General features: G+C 40.1%; 1 protein-coding gene across 1 annotated transcript in view; it reads left to right on the forward strand.

The window, feature by feature from the left end:
• Positions 1–772: 772 nt before the first annotated feature.
• Positions 773–21,742, forward strand: part of SRD5A2 (steroid 5 alpha-reductase 2) — a 28,266-nt gene continuing 7,296 nt past the window's right edge. Inside the window, exon 1 of the mRNA XM_006767568.2 lies at positions 773–864. Within this exon, the coding sequence (XP_006767631.1) occupies positions 773–864 (92 nt within the window). The remainder of the gene's footprint in view (positions 865–21,742) is intronic.

Genomic DNA, 21,742 nt, shown 5'->3' on the forward strand with positions numbered 1-21,742 from the left:
GGCCGGGGCTGCCAGCCGGACATGGGCGAGTGGAGAAGCGGTCTCACTTGTCTCGGTTCCATCCCAATCCTCTGGCTGCTCCCGGGAAGGAGGTTGCAGGGGGTGGGAGGGGAGCTGGGAAACTCCCGTCTGGGCAGAGCTGGACCATTCCCTCTCCAACTCCGCTAGGTCCCCTGTCCCCGACCCCTTTTCTTTCTTTTCTCACCTTTCCTTTGCAGGACAGGGGCGGGCTGCTACAGGGGTCTTGAGAGACTCTAAGTGTTGGCACCCCCAGAAGGAAACAGCTCAGAGGGATCGATCAACTTAATCTTTGTGGGTCTGAGGAGGGAGGTGGGCAGAGCCCGATCCGGACTTCAATGGCGGGAAAGAAAACGGATGGGGACCCACTGGCCTGAGCGAGAGCCCCACTTTCCATGCTTCACCCAAGAGGGACCGGACCGCCTCCCCCACCAGCTAATCTACCTTTCATTTCCCGCGGGGCATAAGTATGAGTAGGTCAAAGTGAACGTAGAGCTCCAATGTCCTTCTAAATTAAAAACCCCACGTTCGGAAGAACTTTGCCTGCTGGTCTGCTAAGGAGAGACAGGGAAGAAACTAACGGCTTTTAGGACCCAAATAACTGCTAACCCCCCAAAAGGACACAGGGGAAGGGGAGAACACTCGATCAAGTTGCCTACCATTGCCCAATCACGTAGCATCTATTGTCTCCTCTAACCCCATTGTAACCCTGCAAGATATGCAGTTATAGACAAAGACAGTGAGGCTGAGTAAGATGATGGGACTGAATGGGGATGATACAGCTTTTGCCCAGCCAGATCCGAGTGTAAGCCCGAGCAACTCCATGGTTCAAGACCTTTCACCATGGTAAGTAGGCAGAGACTCCATGCATGGAGAAAACAGAGTCCATGGACGGAGAAAGGTTGCCAAACCAGGCCAAGAATTTGAGTAGAAGCACGGCCTTATATTTGAGTGGAGAATTTCTAGGATGCAAAGGTCAAGGAAATCTAGATTAGAAATCAGGGTAAAGAATGTCTCTGGAAGCCGAGAGGCATAATCCTCTCTCTCCTATAAGGCAAAAGTGCTGCTCCATTTCAGGAGGAGGAAATGTAGAGAAACTCATTTCAACTTGTTTTCCTTTATAATCGTTTCTTACCCCTGGATCTTTTTTATTGGTCAAGGTGTAATATGTATGCAATCTTAGCTGCATTCTCATTCTTTTAGAAAGAAATATTGGCAAGCAATAAGAACCACAATTTCAGAAATGGGTGTCCTTTACTCAAGTATTTGGGAGCAAAGTGAAGGTCTAGTTATTAACCACTTTATTTTACCCAGATTTAGATATTTTAATTTGTACAGAAAGAGGGATGTTGGGTGTAGGGATGTTGGTTCTCAACCTTCCTAATGCCGCGACCCTTTAATACAGTTCCTCAGGTTGTGGTGACCCCAACCATAAAATTATTTTCGTTGCTACTTCATAACTGTAATTTTGCTACTGTTATGAATCGTAATGTAAATATCTGATATGCAGGATGTATTTAGGCGACCCCTGTGAAAAGGTCGTTCGACCCCCGAAGGGGTCACGACCCACAGGTTGAGAACCGCTGGTGTAGGGTATGAGACCAGCTTTTGATTTCACTGTTTTTGGAACAGACATTTGACAGAAAAATATGATTCTATCAGACAATTACTTTTATCTTCAAATTTACTACTGTCCGTTAGCATCATACGCAATATTTTATGAGATCACTTTATCTTAGAATAATGATTAGTGTTTTCTGACAATTTTATTAACATAATTTTTAGACTTGTTTTTAAAACCGAGAGGCACTTTGTACAATAAATTATGGCCGGCACATGAAAAAACACACGAAGAGGTAATTACCCATAAAATGAATATCAACATATTCTACATCTTCAGGGGAAAATTTAAAATCTAAGTAAAGGATTTGGGTATTGATTCTGCCTGAGGGGAAGTTGTCCACTGAAAGAAACTCTGAATTAGTTGTCCCTGAGGCATGAAGATGTAATGTTTGCTCACCTTCCCCCTGTGTGAGCTCTGTCTTTGAAGCCTCTGTAGTATTAGATCTGTTATCATTTTGAGTGTTTACAAAGTGTTCTGTTCTGTGCTAAACACTCTACATGTTTTATCTACTAATCCTCATGTTAACCCATTTAGGTAGGCACCAACAGCACCCTTATTTTTGCAGGTGGAAAACCGAGGCAAGCGAAGTTCATACAGCAACTTGGGAGCCAGGGTCTGACTCAGAGAGTTTGAATCCACAATTCAGGTTCTTAGCTACCATGATAAACTATTTTATATTTGTACTTGCTGCCTCATCCTTGCCTTTAAAAAACTCTGTTGAGTTTTAATTTTTTAAAATTATAAAATAATGACTGTTCACTAAAGAAAAAATGAAAACTACAAAAAGTAGAAAAACATCCATAATTTCAACACCTGTTTATCAATGGTTAGTTTGGAAGCATTTCCATCCAGGCTTTTTTTTTTTTTTCTCCAAATGTATTTTTATTGATTTCAGAGAGGAAGGGAGAGGGAGAGAAAGAGACAGAAACATCAATGATGAGAGAGAATTGTTGACCAGCTGCTTCCTTCATACCCTGCACTGGGATTGAACCATGACCCCCTGGTTTTTGGGTCAACGCTCAGCCACTGAGCCATGTTGGCAGAGCAAGGCTTGTCTTTTTTAAAATTGATTTTTCAATTACAGTTGACATACAATATTATATCAGTTTCAGACACACAGCATAGTGATTAGACATTTATATCTTACAAAGCAATCACCCAGATCAGTCTAGTACTCACCTGACACTATTCATAGTTAACAATAGTGTTGACGATATTCCTTACATTGTACTTTGTATCTCTGGGACTATTTTTATAACTGGCAATTTGTACTTCTTAATCCCTTTCACCTTTAAAAAACTTATTTATTTTATCTTTCAATTATAATTGTCATTCAATATTATATAAATTTCACATGTACAGTATTAATGTACAAATATTTATATAACTTATGAAGTGATCCCCCCATAAATCTAAAACCACCTGGCACTGTACATAGTTATGACAATATCATTGACTATATTCCCTATGCTGTATTTATATTCCCAGGACTATTTTGTAACTTATCAGTTTTGTACTTCTTAATCCCTTCACTTTTTTCACCCAGCTCCCTAACCCCTGTCCCATCTGGTGATTATCAATTTGTTCTCTGTATCAATGAGTTTTTTTTTTCCTTTTCTTTTTTTTTTATTGCTTAAAGTATTACAAAGGGTATTACATATTTGTCCATTTTTCCCCCCCGCCCTAGACAGTCCCCTAGCCTCCCCTATCCCCCAGTGTCTTATGTCCATTGGTTATGCTTATATGCATGCGTAAAAGTCCTTTGGTTTTGTTCTGTTTACTTTGTTTTTGAGATTCTGCATGTTACAGGGACTCCTCTTCCTGGTACTGGTTCTTGGGGCTGGAGAGCCTAGTATGGTGCTGGGACCCCTTACTCCTTATGGGGGAGCTCTGCAACCAAGATATCTCTCCTGATTCTTTTTTTAAAAAATATTTTATTGATTTTTTACAGAGAGGAAGGGAGAGAGATAGAGAGCTAGAAACATCGATCAGCTGCCTCCTGCACACCCCCTACTGGGGATGTGCTAGCAACCAAGGTACATGCCCTTGACCGGAATCAAACCTGGGACCTTTCAGTCCCCAGGCCAACGCTCTATCCACTGAGCCAAACCGGTTACGGCTCTCCTGATTCTTAATCGCCACACCATGCATGTGGAACCTGCCTGTCCATTCTCTGCCCCTACTACCAGTCTCATTGTGGTTTCTTCTTTACATCCTTAGTTATAGGACTTCAGCTGGTCTTTGGGTGGTTCTCAGCGATGGTTGTTCTATAATTTAGTTGTAAATTTGATGTGATTGTGGGAGAGGCAAGCACAGACTTTTACTTACGCCGCCATCTTGACTAGCAGTCAAGGCTTTTATTTTTCTCAGCAGAATTTTACACTTGTTATATTTACACTGGTTATATTGAACGTATATGTATATGGGTTTTTTTCCTGCCTAACTACCTAAAATTTTATACTAAGTATTTTCACACATTATGGAGTCTTTGGAGATATCATCTAAATGGCGGCTTGTGATTTTATCTCATGTAAGCATGATAATTTACCTATCATTAATTTATAGCTGGACATTCAATTTCCCTCTTTTTGATGTGGGTAGAGAGGAGGAGCGCTAGGCTAAATGAAGCTGTGATGCACATTTTTTCATCTACATTATTTTCAGAACTTAGGACTGTATTCCCAGTTAACACTCCCAGAGAGGTCCAAAGTTTATGAGCACGTTTGCTTTGAGGCTTTAGGAGTCCTGTGGCCTGGTGATGGTACAGTAAGGAAAAAGCACCAGGCTGCCGTGGCTTTACCTGGCCTGTGCATGGCTTTCACACAGAGAATATGATGGAGGGACAAGGGCTCGGGAAGAAGGCTGGCTCAGGTGTGGCTTAGACTCTTTGGCAAAATATCCCCCAGGATTGTTCAGGGCAGCACTACGTCCAATTGGGTAGAAGTCAAAACTCTGGACTTTTCTCCATACAAGCGTGATGCTAGAATGTAAGTTTCAAAAGGGAAAAGGATTTTTGTCTCATTTTTTAATGGCTGTGTCTTCAGTGTACAGAAAAGCACTCACATGTAGTTGGTACTAAAATTTGTTGAATGCATGAATGATTTCTACTTCTGACATCAGTACAGGCAGAATTGTGGGGGAGCTAGGTATCGCTTACACATCATTATTGCTGAGACTGCATAAGCTAGGCCAACTCAGATAATTGCCCTCCCCTTGGAATCTATTGTTGTGGATGTTTGGATGGTTTAATCACGTGAAAATGACTGCTGCATAAGCATGTTACCGAACCCCACTGTCGAGATTGTTTGAAGTTAAACCTGTCTCACCTCCTGTTGGCCTTGACTTCAGTCCTGGCATGATCCTTTGCCCAACGCTCTCTGATCGACTTCATGTTCCCAAGCAACCTTGGTGTCCTTTGCAATGGTTATCACACGTCCTATGCCTGTAGCAGCTGATGCTTTGGATGTGATCTTAGTATTTGGATAACAAAAAGGTGACTGTACGGTGAACTTCCCCAGTGCACAGCCAGAAGCAGGGTGGAATGCACACATTAGAGTCTGTGTGAATTTAAAGGGATTGTTCCTGGTATAGATGCTAAGACGAATGAGAATTTCTAATCAGCCAAAACATAAAGGATGGCTTCACATTTTATTTTTAAAAAATTATTTTAGTGGGAATTCATCCTTTATTATTTTAGATCTGCCTTTTTGCTTTATCGGTTAGTCCATTCTCCAGCAGCGTGAATTCTTCCTCATCCTTCAAGACTCAGATCAGGCACCACTTCCTCCAAGAAGCCTTCCCTGAGCCCCTTCTCTGTAAATCCGGGTGTGATGCAGTTCCGTGGGCTTTCGCAGCAGCCAGGGTGGCCTTTAAGGAAATGTCATCCTCATCTGCCTCTTCATTTTATAGAAGCAAAGCGCCAAGAGGCTTAGTCAGTCAGGGGCAGAGAGGGGCCTGGAACTTGAAACTCCTGATGTGCCCTGGTGTTTCTACAATCCCATACGAGGTGCAGGTGTCTCAAATATTCGGAAGTAATCAGCATACTCACTGGCGGAGAATCGGGATGATGATTAATGCCTACACTGGACATCATCTGGATACACTTCTCCTCTAGCAGATTAAGAAGGAAAGGCCCAGGCGGGATAAGCCACATTTTTGTGACCATTTAATCATGTGTTAAGGACATTCATGAGGAATAATTTGGATCAATTAAGATTAACTGGAGGGTTCTTTAGAATGGAGGGAGTGATGATGGTCAGCAAACTTTTTTGTAAAAAGCCAAATAGTAACCATTTTAGGCTTTGTAGACATATAGTTTCTGTCGTATCTACTAAAATCTGCTGTTACAGCATGAAAACAAAACAGACAATTGTAAACAAATGAGTAGAGTTGTGTTCCAATAAAGTTTGGTTTACAAAAACAGGCAGTATTTGGCCCATGGGCCATATTTTGCCAGCCCTTCCTAAGGAAACCATAAATGATGTAGCTTTATATTCAGTGCCCTGCTGAGTCTATAATGAAATTTTGTTATATTCTATAGCAAAGCAGAAAGCATGTTTTAAAGAATTTCGGCTACATTTAAGTAGGAATTCAGTAGTAAACAGAATTTTTTGAGAATTCATGGGTTCCAAGTCCTTTATTTGAACCTTTGTGGGAAATAGTAGGAGTCTAGGAGTTTACATTGTAAATGGGTAGACATCATAAGCACATCTGACAAATACAGAGCTGTGCTTGCCCAAAATGGAAACAAGCTTCAGAGATCTTGACCATTCACTTTGACCACATTGAAGAAATGACCAACTTTTGTCCATTTGATTTTTAAAATTTTATTTATTTTAATGAGAATTCATCCTTTATTATATCAGATCTGTGAGGTGTGTTTTTTTTTTTAATTATTATCTTTATTGTTAAAAGTATCACAGATGTCCTGTTTCCCCCTGTTATGACTTTTGGTTCATTTAAAGTCTATGTCACTTAAAAAGAACAGACAGAGTAAGTGCCCTGGAAGTACACAAATTGACAAAGCAATGTATACAAAGTCACGTGATGAGAAAGGGGCAGAGTTCATCAGTCTCCTGATTCTTTATCAGAGTCTCACATGTTCAGAACTGTGCTAAGACCTATGGGAAACACAAAAGCAATGCAATAATACCTGGTGCTTATACTCCAGGAGGAAGGCAGGAAAGAACTATCCTTGTGTGTCTGTCACTCTTCCTGGTATGAAAGGTGGATGGCAGCAATGTCTCATGCGGAGAGGCCCAGAGCAAGTAGGAAAAAGCAAATTGAGGGAGATGTGAACCTGGTGGGGACCATGGTCGTACCACTGAACATGCTTTCTGGTGCCCGTCTGGGTGTGAATGTGCATAGAATAGAGGGCAGATGGGTAAGCGGGTTTTGAGGGAGCCCAATAAATGGCATCCCTCCTTCCCCACCCAAGTTCAGAATCAACAGTGAGATATACCTAGGAGACAGATGGCCCCTTACTAGTGGTGAAGCTGGTTGGGGAGAATGTGGGTTCCATTTGGATCAGGTGGGCCTCCTAAACCTGTATCTCAAAAATACTCATCAGTAATCATGCCTGAACAACTACAGGCTTTTTCCAGTGGAGCCTGTTCTGAAAAGACAGCAGAGTGAGGTAAGGGCTGAGCTGTACCTTCCAGATTTACCAATCATGTAATTCACTTCTCCTTCCCTGGGGAGGAATGGGCGAGGAACTGTGGAAAGGCCAAGAAGGATGCTTTAATGAAGAGCCCTCAGCAAGAAGGACGGGGCTGGGGGCGGCATAAATGTGTTCTGTTATCAGATAGAATATGAAGGTTGTCTACTTACTGATTTTTATCAGAGCCTGGCAACTTGGCCTGGCAACTCCCCATTCTGCTTTTTGACTCCCTGCCATGTATGGCAACAGGGACATCAAGTTATTTAAAAAGTGGCTATGCACAACCCAGGAGCCTTTAAAACCCTCTGAACTGAGGCCAATAGTGCAATTTGCCTTGCGGTTATGAAAGGGGATGAGGGAAGGGGAAACCAATATTTATTGAGCACGGGGTGTTCCAGAAATTATGTTACGTGTTTTACATTGGTTATTTCATTTTTGTCCTCGAGACAGTCACTATTATCAATCCTATTTCACAAGTGACTGCGCTCTATCTGATTGTTGTGATTCGTGGGAGTGAGTGGGAGTGATGGGCAAGCACTTGATGAGCTGGTCCTCAGAGATGGTCTATTTCCAGATTTGTGGGTGGGAACGTGATGTGCAGTTAGGAAAGGGGCCTGTTTGGTGACCTATGACTGAAAGTTGCCCTCCATGTACTTTATTTTTGAATTCCTCTTCTCTTTTTAATTTCCAAATATTGTTTGTATCTATGCCACAAGATCCAATTCTACTATCCAAGTCTTAAATCAGGCTCTGGGCCATTTTCAGAATTCTTCTATCATACTTGCTTTATGTTGTGAAGGCTGATCCTAGATGTCACTATGAAGAAAATATGACAATTTGCTTTTCACATTTTTCCCATCTGATGAAACATCCCCAAATCCATTTTTATGCATAGTCTCTGACTTATTGCCTGCCTCTATCTGCCCTATTTTTTAAAAAATTATTTTCTTGTTTAAGGTATTACAAATAGTAGTACATTTGTCTCCTTTTTTTCCCCATTGACCTCCCCCCCACCCCAGATTCTCCTACCCCCTGGCACTTGCCCTCACCCCTACCCCAGTGCCTTGCGCCCATTGGTTATGCTTATATGCATGCATACAAGTCCTTCAGTTGTGCTCTTACCTCCCCCCACAACCCCTCCCCAGTCTTCTTGCTGGTAATTTGTCAGTCTGTTTGAGATTTACATTTGTATTTCCCAAATGGCAACTTATGTTGAACATTTTTCTTTGGACTAAATAGCCATTTGTTTGCCTTCTTTGGAGAAATGTCTATTCAAATCCTTTGCCTATTTAAAAAAATGTTTTATTATTGAGTTGTTCTTTATATGTTCTAGATGACTGGCCCTTTATCAGATATAAGATTTGCAAATACTTTCTCCCATTCTGTGGGATGTCTTTTCTCTTTTTTGATAGTATCCTTTCCCTTTCTCACTATAAAATAAAATTTTTAGTTTTATAAAGGTGATAAATGTGTAAAGATTAAGAAATAGTTGGCTAGTTGGTTCTGCGTCCTGGTGCTGCATTATTTTGGAGTCCATGTGGTCCCTTCGCTGAGATGCCTGAGGAAACCCAGACTCACAACCAACCGATGGAGGAGGAAGGGGTTGAGACGTTTGCCTTTCAGATAGAAGTTGCCCAGTTGATGTCACTGATCATCAATATTTTCTACTTGAATCAAGAGATATTTCTGAGGGAATTTATTTCAGTTTCATCAGATCCACTGGACAAGATCAGCTGTGAAAGCTTGACAGATCCCAGTAAACTGGACTCTGGGAAAGAGCTGCACATTAACCTCATTCCAAACAAATTATGACAAAGCTCTCACTATTATGAATGCTGGAATTGAATGGCCAAGGCTGATTTGATCAATCATCTTGGTACTATTGCCAAGTCTGGGACCAAAGCATTAATGGAAGCTTTGCAGACTGGTGCAGATATCTCTGTGATTGGCCATTATGGTGTCAGGTTGTAATTAGCCTATTTGGTTCCTGAAAAAGTGCCCGTAATCACCAAATATAACAATGATGAGCAGTATGCCTGGGAGTCTTCCCCAGTAGGATTGTTCACAGTTAGGACTGACACAGGTAAACAGAGGTCATCCTGAATCTAAAAGAAGACCAGACCAAGTACTTGGAGGAGAGAAAGATAAAGGAGCTTGTGAAAACACACTCTCAGTTTATTGGCTACTCCCTTACTTTTTTGTGGAGAAGAAGGTGATAAAGAAGTCAGTGATGATGAGGCTGAAGAAAAGGAAGAGAAAGAGGAAGATTTAAAAAAAAAGAAGAAGAATAAGAAGATCCCAGCCGGTGTGGCTCAGTGGTTGAGTCTTGGCTTATGAACCAGGAGGTCATGGTTCTATTCCTGGTCAGGGCACATGCCTGGTAAGAACGAACTCAAAATGGATAAAGGACTTAAATCTAAGTCATGGGAAACCATAAAAATCCTAGAAGAAGCCATAGGCAGCAAAATCTCAGACATCTCTCATAACAATATGTTTACAGATACATCTCCTAGGGCAAAGGAAACTAAGGAGAAAATAAGCAAATGGGACTACATCAACATAAAAAGCCTCTGTACAGCAAAAGAAACTATCAACAAAATTAAAAGTGAGCCCACTGTATGGGGTAACATATTTGCCAATGTAATCACTGATAAAGGTTTAATCTCCAAAATATCTGCCTTCTTTTAACAGTAGTGCATGCCCTCATTTCAGTCTTTCAGTGAATATTCTTTATTTGCCCAAAGTCACATATCTGCTAAATACTAGAGAATTGGGTCCTTTCTTTCCTTATTGAGTTTATTATTATTATTATTATTATTTATTGTCTAAAGTTTTACATAAGTTTCCTTTTTCTCCAATTGACCCACCCCTCCCACCCTCTCACATATAGCGAGATCATGTGATATTTATCTTTCTCTGACTGGCTTATTTTGCTTAGCATCATGCTCTCCAGGTCAATCCATGCTGTTGCAAATGGTAAAAGTTCCTTCTTTTTATAGCGGCGTAGTATTCCATTGTGTAGATGTACCAGTTTTTTTAAACCTTATTGAGTTTTGAAAGGTTTTTTTTATATATTTGACATACAGGTCTTTTACCAGATATATGCTTTGCAAATATTTTCTTCAAGTCTATGTGGCTCATCTTTTTCATTCTCTTAATAGTGTCTTATGAAAAGCAGAAGTTTTGATGAAGTCCAATTTTTCTATTTGCTCTTGTGCTTTTGGTATTATATCTAAGAAATCTTTCCTTAATGTGAGGTCATAAAGATTTACTCTTATGTTTTCTTCTAAGAGTTTTCCATTTCCTTATAGAAGATTTATAGTTTTAAGTTTTACATTTATGTCTATGATCCATCTTGAGTTAATTTTTATATAGGATTAGAAGTATGAATCAGAGTTCTTTTTTTGGCATATGGATAGCTAATTGTTCCCATAACATTTATTGAAAATAGTTTCCTTTTTCTAATAAATTGCTCCTGCACCTCATGATATGAACAGATATTTCATCAAAGAAAACATGGATGGCAAATAAGAACATTAAAAGATGCTCAACATTATTAGACATTAGCGAAATGCAAACCAGATCACAATGGGATAGCATTATGCAGCCACCAGAATGGCTAACATGAAAAAGACTGACCATACCAAGTGCCGATGAGGAGGTAGAGAATCTAGAACTCCTGATGCTCTAGCCACTGAGCCAAGCTGGCTAGGGCTACTCATTATTCTTATATTGCTCTTTCTGATGGAGTCAAATAGTACTTGTAGAGTTCTTTTATTTATTTTTTACTCTTAAGTCTCTCTCTTCTTCCATCTGTGTCATTTATAGATTTCTATATTTGATATCACCAATTCTTTTCTCTATTTGGTCAACTCTATTTCTTAAGCTTACTAGTTCATCTCTCTTATTCGGTTCTTTAGTTCCAGGATTTCTATTTTATTCTTTTGTAGTTTCAATCTCTTTGGTAAACTACTCCTTTTGTTCATTGATTTTATTTCTGAGTACATTAAACTGCCTATATGTGTTTTCTTGTATCTCGCTGAGTTTTTTTTTCCAGCAATTGTATTTTTAAAAAATTATTTTGATAGTTGAGAGTATTACAGATGTTCCCCATTCCTCCCTCCCACCCCGGGCTCCCATCTCAACCTACTAGGCCTTCACCGCACTATTGCCTGTATCCATGGGCTATGCATATATGCGTATATTTTCTTTGGTTAATCTCTTCCCTTCTTTCCTTCCCCCTTCCCTCTGAGATCTGTCAGTCTGTTCCATGCTTCCATGTCTCTGAGCCTGTTTTATTCATCAGTTTATTTTTTTCATTAGATTCTACATATAAATGAGATCATGTAATATTTGTACTTCTCTGACTGCCTTATTTCACTTAGCATAATAATTTCCAGGTCCATTCATGCTGTCTCAAAAGGTAAGAGATCCTTCCTCTTTTACAGCTGCATAGTATTCCATTGTGTAAATACACCACAGCTTTTTTATCCACTCATCTGTTGCTGGTCACTTGGGCTGTTTATAGATCTTACCTATTGTAATAGCACTGCTACGAACATAGAAGTGCATATATTCTTTCTGATTGATGTTTCAGGATTCTTAGGATATATTCCCAGATGTGGGATCACAGGGTCAAATGGCAGTTCATTTTGAATTCTCTGTCATTTAAATCACATATTTCCATGTCTTTAAGTTTCTTTTTGGAGAGTTTTCATTTTCTTTCTGAGGTGCTTTGTTTTCTTGGTTATTCATGGTATTTGATGGAAACAAGGCATCTATGACAAACAGTGTGCCATGGCACACTAGGATGCCACAGAAATTTTTTTTATTGTTTAAAGTATTACAGATAGTAGTACATGACACAGAATTTTTAAAACATGCAATACCTGACTATTTAGTGAGGGGCACTGACCTCTTCTTCCTTAGGTTGTCAAATAAAAAAAAAATGACAACAGCCAACACAACAATAGCCTTCTGTTGTGAATGAATCAAAATTATACCCATTTTTTTGGTCAGTTGGCAAAAGATGTACATTTTGTGGTGGGCCACAGAATTCTAGTAATTCGTTTTTGTGTGCCATGGAATGAACTCTCTGATCTATGGGAATGAAATCTGCTTTTTCCTTTGAGTGGCATTCTCTACTTAGTGGGTCGATAAGAAGTTTTTCTTTTGTTTTACAGTAGGTGGTGCTGAAGCGCAAGTCTTTTAATTCCGTTTGCACTTTGGCTTCTTGGCTCTCTGTAGGTGGTGGAAAATGCCCTGCTTTCCCTGGGGAGGTGGGACTCTCCACTCTGACTAGGTGTCCTCAGTCTCAGGGCACCACTCCGTGTAGGAATGTTGCTGGCAATGGGGTTTTGAGCTGGTGAAATCCCAGTGCTGTCTGAAATCTCATGCTGTCCCAGGAGGTTTGGGGGAAAGTTCACGCTGAATTTTTCCCATGGTACTACTTTTCTTTTTTAAAATATATTTTTATTGGTTTCAGAGAGGAAGGGAGAGAGAAAGAGAGAGTAGAAACACCAATGATGAGAAAGAGTCATTGATTGGCTGCCTCTTGCATGCCCCCCACTGGGGATGGAGTCCGCAATTTGGGCCTGTGCCCTGATGTGGAATTGAACCGTGATCTCCTGGTTCATAGGTCGATGCTCAACCACTGAGCCTTGCCGGCCGGGCCCATGGTACTACTTTTGATAGAAAATGGTTAACCATTCTATGGCTGAGAAAAAAGAATGTGGTTTTATTGAATTGAGCCTCTCTTCTACTAGATATGGCAATCTAATTTCTCTGTGTGGACACAGAATTTGGAGAAGCCGAAATATCTGGTCAATGCCAATTTGAAAAAATTAGTTACACCAGCCATTGGAAGTTATTATGTCAGTGGTTTTTAATCTTGACTGCATATTTGAAATCATCTGGGGAAATGCACAGTGTCCTATACCTAAGGCTCTGATGAACTTGTCTTCAGTGGGCTTCTTCCTTTCAGTGTTCCCAAAGCCCTTTGGGTGATTTTATGAAGCAGTTGGTAAGAACCTCTGAGGTAGACAAGTGCTCATGCAACTGATTCATTTTTTAAAAACAAACAAACAAACACAGTGACTGTAGGAGAGCAAAATATTCAATAACATAAACCCTGGAACTAGCTTCACTTGGACTTGAATCCCAGCTCTGATCTTTCATAGCTGTATGACCTTAGGCTAAGTTAATATCATTGTGCCTCAGTTTTCTTATTTGCAAAATGGGAGCAATTAGAATACCTATCCCCTAGGGTTATTATAAATATTAAATGATGTTATATGTGGAAAATACTTAGAACATTCCTTAGAACATAGTAGGCACTATGAAATTATTAGCTGTCTGTGATCCTTTGCTGGTATTTCCTCAGCTGGATGTCTGACCTGAAATTAGTGTCAATGGCCTGATATTACTCTAACAAGATGCTTAGCTCCCTGGGGCTGCTGTAACACATGACCACAAGCTGCGTGGCTTAAAGTAACAGACAATTTCCTCTCACCATTCTGGAGGCCAGAAGTCTGCAGGGTGTTGGTCAAACTGCTCCCATTGAAAGCGCTACAGAAAAATTCATTCCCTGGCCCTGTCAGCTTCATGTGGCTGTCAGCATTCCTTGTCTTGTGGCTTCTCTGTACTGTCTTCCCATTGCTTTTCCCCTCTGGGTCTTTCTTCTCCCCCCTCCCCTCTTTTTTTCCATTTCTTTTTTTCTGTCCCTTTCTTGTATGAGGATATGTGTGATCTCATTTATGCTCCATGCAGATTATCCAGGATAGTTTCTTCTCAAGATCCTTAATTTAATCACATATTTTTGCCATGTAAGATAATTTTAACTTTTTAGTTACAATAAAGTAACATTCAGAAGTTATTGGGATTAGGGAGTGGGCATATCTTGTCTAAGGGCCACCATTCAACCCACTACACAAGGTCATAATGAAATGTAAGTGGATGGGAGTACCACTGACTCAGTCTGTGTTTAGTCACCTTTGCAGTGCGCCTATACATGCCACTCTCTAATCTGTCCAAAACCATTATTTATAATGACAGGTATGATCTGACTATACAGACAAGTGAATGTTTATTGCCAGTGTTTGTTATTTCTTGGGAAGGACTCAGGGAAGTGGACCAAGGACTCAGCTGCTTGGCCTAATGCCCTTTGGCATACGGAGAGGCTCCAACAAGGAAATACACCTTGGTGGGTTCTGCTCCAGAGGGAATCATTTGAGGGAAACTCTATTTTATAATTGAACGCAACCTAAAACCTTTACCAATTCTGGCTTTAAACTTGGAAAAGTTTGGTGCTTATTTCAAAAGAGAACAGTGTAATGGGGCATTAATCAGGACTCTTAGTTCCAAGTGACAAAAAAATCAATTCAGATAGCCTTAAGTAAAACCTGAACTTATTAACTGTCATAACTGGAAAATTCCAGATTGCTGCTGTGGTTCCAAAGATACCATCAGGACCTGGTTTCTCTCTTCAGCTCTTGGCTCTACTTCTTTTACTGGCTCTTATTCTCAGAAAGGCTGTCCTTTGGGGTGGCAAGGCAATGGTAGAATGTAAGAGCTTATATCCTCTCAGATCCAAGGCATGTGGAAAAAAGTAGTTCTATAAAAAAATATAGATAAAACCTTATTGGGATTTGCTGGGTCACATGCCCATCCTTGCGACAATCACTGTTCCGATTGGCTGAGCAGCATGGAGAGGATGAACCCTCTCATGGGCTAAGACTGGGTGAGGAGGTGGGACCCTAGTGGAGAAACAGGATAGTTACCATGAGAAAGAAGACTAAATGTTGGGTGGCAAGTATAACAGATGACTACTATAGATGCAACAAGATCATTGGACTAACATGACTGAAAACCAAACGTGCCTTCTCTTGAAGGGCATGTGGGACTTCCCCCAGTTTTATACTTTTATTTCAATTCTCATTTCCAATTGGAAATGAATGAATTGTTTTGAAGCAGAGGACCCTCCTACAAATCCCATCTCTGCTGCCCCTTTGTAGCTAGTTGTGTGGCTTTAGAAAAATTACCCCCCCTCTGTGAGCTTCATATTCTTTACTGGCCGGGTGGACACACACACACACACACACACACACACACACACCCCTCAGGACAGATGTCTTCTTATTAGGACCATCATCACCAGGATGCATAAACAGAATAGGCCTACCTGAACACAGTCTGATTGATATCAAAAATCCATTTTGCCCCTACAACTCTTTGTGTGCGGTTCTAAAACATGCCTGAAATTCCTCTTATTCATGTGTTTCATTTGGTTCATAGCAATGTGTTTCTAGGGAGCCAGGTAAATATGCAAGTTGATTCCAAGAAGAGGCAACATGAAATCCTCCAGCATTGACTACTACTCACATGCCATCTTGGATGGGATGAGCCAGACAGAGTCATTTTGTGAGGTGATTTTTATTGCCACATGCAAGCCAACCATCAAGACCTTCAGAAAAATGCTCTATCCTCCCACATCTGTTAGGATTCTTCTCTCACAACTTTTTTTTGTCACTCAGGCAGGGTCTTCATGTTCCGCAGGGATCCTCAATGCCATAGGGAATATCTACGTTGAAACATTATGTCTATAGTTCTTCTTTCCCCAAGGGTCTCCAGTTGCAAAATGGCACGTCTCCTCCTTGATCACAATGCTCATTTTCACAGTGAAGTAGATATTAGGTAGGGGAGTGCCATCTGATCACTATTTGATTAAAGTAACCATGTGAGGCATGAGTGAGTGGCAGGCTCAGCTTTCTTTTAAGGAATAGCTTTTATCTTCAATCTTCTGTTTTGGTGTAAGAGGTTTGTTGAGCAGGATTCTTAGGTCTCTTCCTAGTCTCCTAAGATCAGTTGCAGTTGTATCCACAACAGGTGCTAACTCCACTTTTGAGATCTTATTGGCCAGAGGCTTTAGCTATCACTTAGAAGACAATCCTTAGGTAGAACATCCTGAAGAATTGGGAAAAATGAGTGGTAGGTTTCCAGAAAAGAACTAGAACGATTTGAAGACTGGGAAATTTCCAGGAAAAAGAAACTGTTTAGGATGTGAACATCCATGTCTATGTCATGCATGACTGGGATCCTGAGGAAGTAGGAGAAAGAGGGAAGCAGGAGAGGGCCCACATGGGATATGATGTGAGCAGACACAACGACGAGGCTACAGAGGCCAGCTTTACTCTGTAGGTCTGAGGCTGACCCTAGGCTTCCTACAGAGGAACTCTAATGACCTATTTCCTGGTTGGAGAAAAAAAGAAACACTTAGTCATTAAGTTCTAATATGTGCCACTTGCGTTCAGTTATACCATTTAATTCTTTCAACAACCTTCTGAGGTTGGTACCATTATTGTTATTATCCTTTTATCAATGGGAAACCGAGGTCCAGAGAAGTTAAACTGCTAAGGTCATTTGGTAGTTTAAAAATATGTCCATATTTCCTGGTTGGAGAAAAAAAGAAACACTTAGTCATTAAGTTCTAATATGTGCCACTTGCGTTCAGTTATACCATTTAATTCTTTCAACAACCTTCTGAGGTTGGTACCATTATTGTTATTATCCTTTTATCAATGGGAAACCGAGGTCCAGAGAAGTTAAACTGCTAAGGTCATTTGGTAGTTTAAAAATATGTCCATATAGACTGTTAATAAAAAATATGTCCACAATTTTTTCTTGATGTGACTTCCTTGAAAAGATGGTATCCAATTTCCCTCTCCTTGAATGGGAGCCAGAACAATTCTTTTTTGATGTGACTTCCTTGAAAAGATGGCATCCAATTTCCCTCTCCTTGAATGGGAGCCAGAATTTGTGATTTGCTTGTAACAAATACAGTGTGGCAAAGTGATGGTGTGTGATTTTTGAGATGAAATCATAACAAACATAGATTTTGTTGGCATTCTCTCTTGGATTGCTTGTTCTGGGTGAAGCCTGCAACCATATCATGAGGAAACCCAACGTGGATAAGGCCCACGTGAGGAGAAGATGAGGCCTCCTGCCCACTGCTGGCACCAAATGTCCAGCCATATGAGTGAGCCATCTCAGAAGCAGTTCCCCTAGCCCTAGTCAAGCCTTCAGATAATTGCTGGTCTAGCCAACACCTTACTTGTGATTTCATGGGGAACTCTGAGCCAAGTCACTCCTGAATTCCTGACACATAGGAACTGTGAGTGAAAATACATGTTTACTGGTGTTTTTGACCACTAAGTTTTTAAAAATGGATTTTAGAGAGAGAGAGAGGAAGGAAAAGAGAGAGAGAGAGAGAAAGAGAGAGAGAGAGAGAGAGAGAGAGAGAGAAAGAAACATTGATTGGTTGCCTCCTATACTCGCCTTGACAGGGGATCAAACCTGCAACCTAGATATGTGCCCTGACCAGGAATCAAACCCTCAACCATTTGGTGTCCAAGCAACTGAGCCACATTGGCCAGGGCTCTTCTGGAAGTTTTAAGGTGCTCATTTTTACATTTAAGTCTTTAATCCATTTTGAGTGAAATTTTGTAAGTGGTGTAAGATAGGGTCCAGTATCATGCTTTTGGATGTGGATGTCCGATTTTCCTAAGCCATTTATTGAAGAGACGATCTTTTCCTCTTTGAGTATTCTTGGATCCCTTTTCTAATATTAGTTGACTGTATATGTGTGAGTTTATTTCTGGGTTCTTGATTCTGTTCCATTGGTTTATGTATCTGTTTTTATGCCAGTACCATACTGTTTTTTTTTATTACTATGTCTTTGTAATATAGTCTGAAATAAGGAAGTGTGATGCCTCCAACTTTGTTCTTCTTTCTTAGAATTTCTTTGGCTCTGCAGGGCATTTTGTAGTTTTATACAAATTTTGGATTGCTTTTTCTATTTCTATGAAAAATACCATTGGAATTTTGATTGGGATTGTATTGAATTTACAGATGCCTTTGGCCATTATGTACAGTTTAACAATATTAAGTATTCTGATTTATGAACAAGGGACATATTTCCTACAACATTACTGAAGTAATTTGTAGTTCTTATTTATTAGGCTCCATATCAACATTTGCTGGTATGTGTGTGGGGTGGGGCCACAGTTTTTTTTTTGTGTGTGTGTGTGGCTCTTGACTGTAGTAGAGCAGCTGTTTTTTAAAAGTTTCATCATGCTGGATTGCTCTTTTCCCTGGTTGTTTGATAGAGACCAGGATGTCTTTAAACTGGATGTCTAAGAGGAAGTTGGTCATGTGAGTCTGAGTTCAAAGACTACAGCCATCCTATCTGGAGACATAAATTTGGGAGTGGTCATTCTATTGATGATATGTAAAGATCTGATACTAGATGTGATTACATACATGGTGACTATGAATAAAGAAAAGAGCCCTGAGCCCTGGGGCATGCCAATATTTAGAAGCCAAGGGGGTGAAGAGAAACAAGCAAAGGAAAATTAAGAGAAATCAACGACGTAGGAGAAGAACCAAGGCAAAGTGTTGTGCTGGGAGCTGAATGAAGGAAGTGTTGGATGGAATGATTAACTTGTCAAATAAGAGAGCTGAAAATCGGCTGTTGGATTTGGAAATGTGGAAGTCTCTGGTGGTCTTGCCAAGATGAGTTTCTATACAGGGGAGGAAGGGAGGAAAGAAGAGAAGAGGACAGATGGTGAATATGGACAACTATTTGGGGGCATTTTGCTGTAAAGAAAAAAGAGGTGGTGGTTTAAGGGGGAGATGGGGCTGAGGAAGGAGTATATAACAAGTAAATATATGTATAGAAACCTAATATTTAGATATAGAACTTGAATTTATTTTGATTGACAATAAAGTCTAAAATTTCATATAGTGAAAAGTCTTCAATAAGCTTGGTAATCTTAGCAATAGCATTTATATTTGAACAAGACCTAGTTGAATATGAGTTAGACTATGCAAGATGTATAATTTTAAAGGTTATTTCTTTGGTTAAATTAGATTTGCAATTTCAGTTAACCCTTTCCAATGAGTCCCCCCAAATGAATATTTACTTAGCAGTGACAGAAAATTTCATATTTACAGAGTACTTATCAGTCTCATGCATCAGAACAAACACAAAAGAATGAAAAGTTACATGAGAAATGTAAGGGAGAAATAAAGTGAAGTGCTCTCAAATGAGGGACGCTGAGTCCCAGGCCTTGTGTGGGACATGGGATCTGAAGGTGAAACTCATCTGCAACCCTCCCCAGCATTAATTTCAGCTTGACTCTTCCCCCTTCCTCATCATTGTTTCTATTGCTTTCTACATGGAAACATTTATTTTGAACTGCTTCCAGTTTTCCGACATCAAAATGATTTGGATCAGAAGAACTGTATTTGTTCTCTAGGACTCCTGCCTCTCCAGAGCCTTTTGCTGGTGCCGTGTTCACCAACCTCCTTCCCTTTTCCTACTGGGGGCTGCAGCGAGGCTACATTTCCCCGGCTCCCCTGTAGTTTGGTGGAGCCAAAGCAATGAGGATGGGAGTAATGGACACCACCCCCAGCCTGCAGCCTGGCCCTTTGGATAACCTTTACAGTCATCCATGCTCTCTCCCTCCCTTGTCTGCTGCCTGGAGGAGGAAGATGCGCTGGAAGAGCCTGGCTCCGGGCTGCAGAGCACAGCATCACCCCTGAGCAGGTTTGCACAGTGGCCTGAGCAAGAAATGAGCTTTTACATGTGGGATCTCTGAGACTTTGGAATTGTTTGTTACAGTGGTGAGCCTGCGATGGATACATACTCCTTTGGTTGAGATGCGATAGAATTGACTTTGCATTCAGACTTAGGAGGTCCAGAGGTTAGGGGTGGGAGGATGCATGGTTTAATTTGAAAGCATGGCTACACAAATTAAAGAGCAAAACATCAATCAGCTGTCTCCTGCATGCGCTGTATCTTGGGTTTTCGAAAGGCAAGGACTTTGTCTTTGGACTTAGTTGGGGGCAATGCATGCCACTGAGAAAGAGATATTTAGTAAATTTACTAGGAAAAAAAGTAAGTTGGATTCTTTTTTTCTTTTAAAGATTTTTAAAATTGATTTTGAGAAAGAGCAAGAGAGAGAGAGAGAGAGAGAGAGAGAGAGAGAGAGAGAGAGACATTGATGTGAGAGCAAAACATCACTCAGCTGCCTCCTGCATGCCCTTGACTGGGCATCAAACCGGTGACCTTTTGGTGCACAGGAAGATGCCCAACCATCTGAGACACACTGGCCAGGGCAAGTTAGATTCTTATTGAACTTCTTACAACAAAATAACTCCAGATGTATCAAAGTTTTAAACATAAATATTATTAAATTAATGGGAAAATTTGAGTTATAACAAAATTGTGTTTGAGTGGATACATTCTAGAAGTAACCAAAATATTCATCAAAGCAAAACAGATAAACCCATGTGGTATATTCTTATATGAGAATAATATGTAACAATAAAAATAAATGAAGTATAGCTATACACAATGTTATGTTTGAGTCTCAGAAACATAATGATGAGTTAAATAAACAAGGCATTAAATGATACGCTAAAAATCATAGAGTCTGGTTCACTTTATATGGAATTAAGAATGAACAAAATAAACTATCTTTTTTAGGAATGTGTACAAATTTGGTAAAATTACACAGGGGCAAAAGGAAATGATTATTATAAAAATCAGGATGGTGGTTACCTCTGGGGTGATGATGGTACTGTCAACAGAGAGGGACCCATGGGAGGCTTTTGGGGTGATGACTGTTCTATTTCTTGCCCTAGTGACCATGTGTGCATTTATTTGATAGTGATTCATTAAACTATTCATATAGGTTTATGAGCTTTCCTGTTGTATTGCACCATAGAGAAGAAAACTTACGAAGAGGATGTAATTTGACGTATAGGATTTAGCACATCTTGGGCAATATTTTATTTTGAGGTTATTTATATTTTTAAGTGCTCTTTCCTAGATTCCTCTAGATCCATAATTCTTAACATTTAGAGACGTTTCTACTTGCCCAAGGGATTCTGTAGCCCCTTTATAGGGGATGCTATAATATCATTAATGAAATCACATAAGAAAGACATTATGGAAAGCCATACGGTCAGGTGGCTGCTATCAAAATGCCATTCCACTGGCAGATGGGGCAAGCCAGACTGTACCTTTCTTCCCATATCATCTGGATTTTCTTCTCGATTTATCGAAAGCATCAGTCCAATCCTGGGCTCCTATGACTAAATTTTCTAACTACCATACGGGCATGACATTTACCTTTCAAGATGGTTGTAAGAATAAAATAAGATAATAAATGGTGACTACAATGGCTTTTAATGAAACCAGACAAACAATATCATAAATACTTGTTTTAGGGCCAGATCATGTTCTTTTGTTGCACAAATTTATGCAAAAATGTTTTTTTAAAAATAGGTTTGATGTGACGATCGGCTTGAAACCCTTTCCTCTTGTTGATATATATATATATATGTTTAACAAGGGATCCTGATCTTTCTCCCCGTAT

Source organism: Myotis davidii, unplaced genomic scaffold (genome assembly GCF_000327345.1).
Source record: "Myotis davidii unplaced genomic scaffold, ASM32734v1 scaffold238, whole genome shotgun sequence".
In the NCBI taxonomy this organism is placed as follows: Eukaryota; Metazoa; Chordata; class Mammalia; order Chiroptera; family Vespertilionidae; genus Myotis; species Myotis davidii.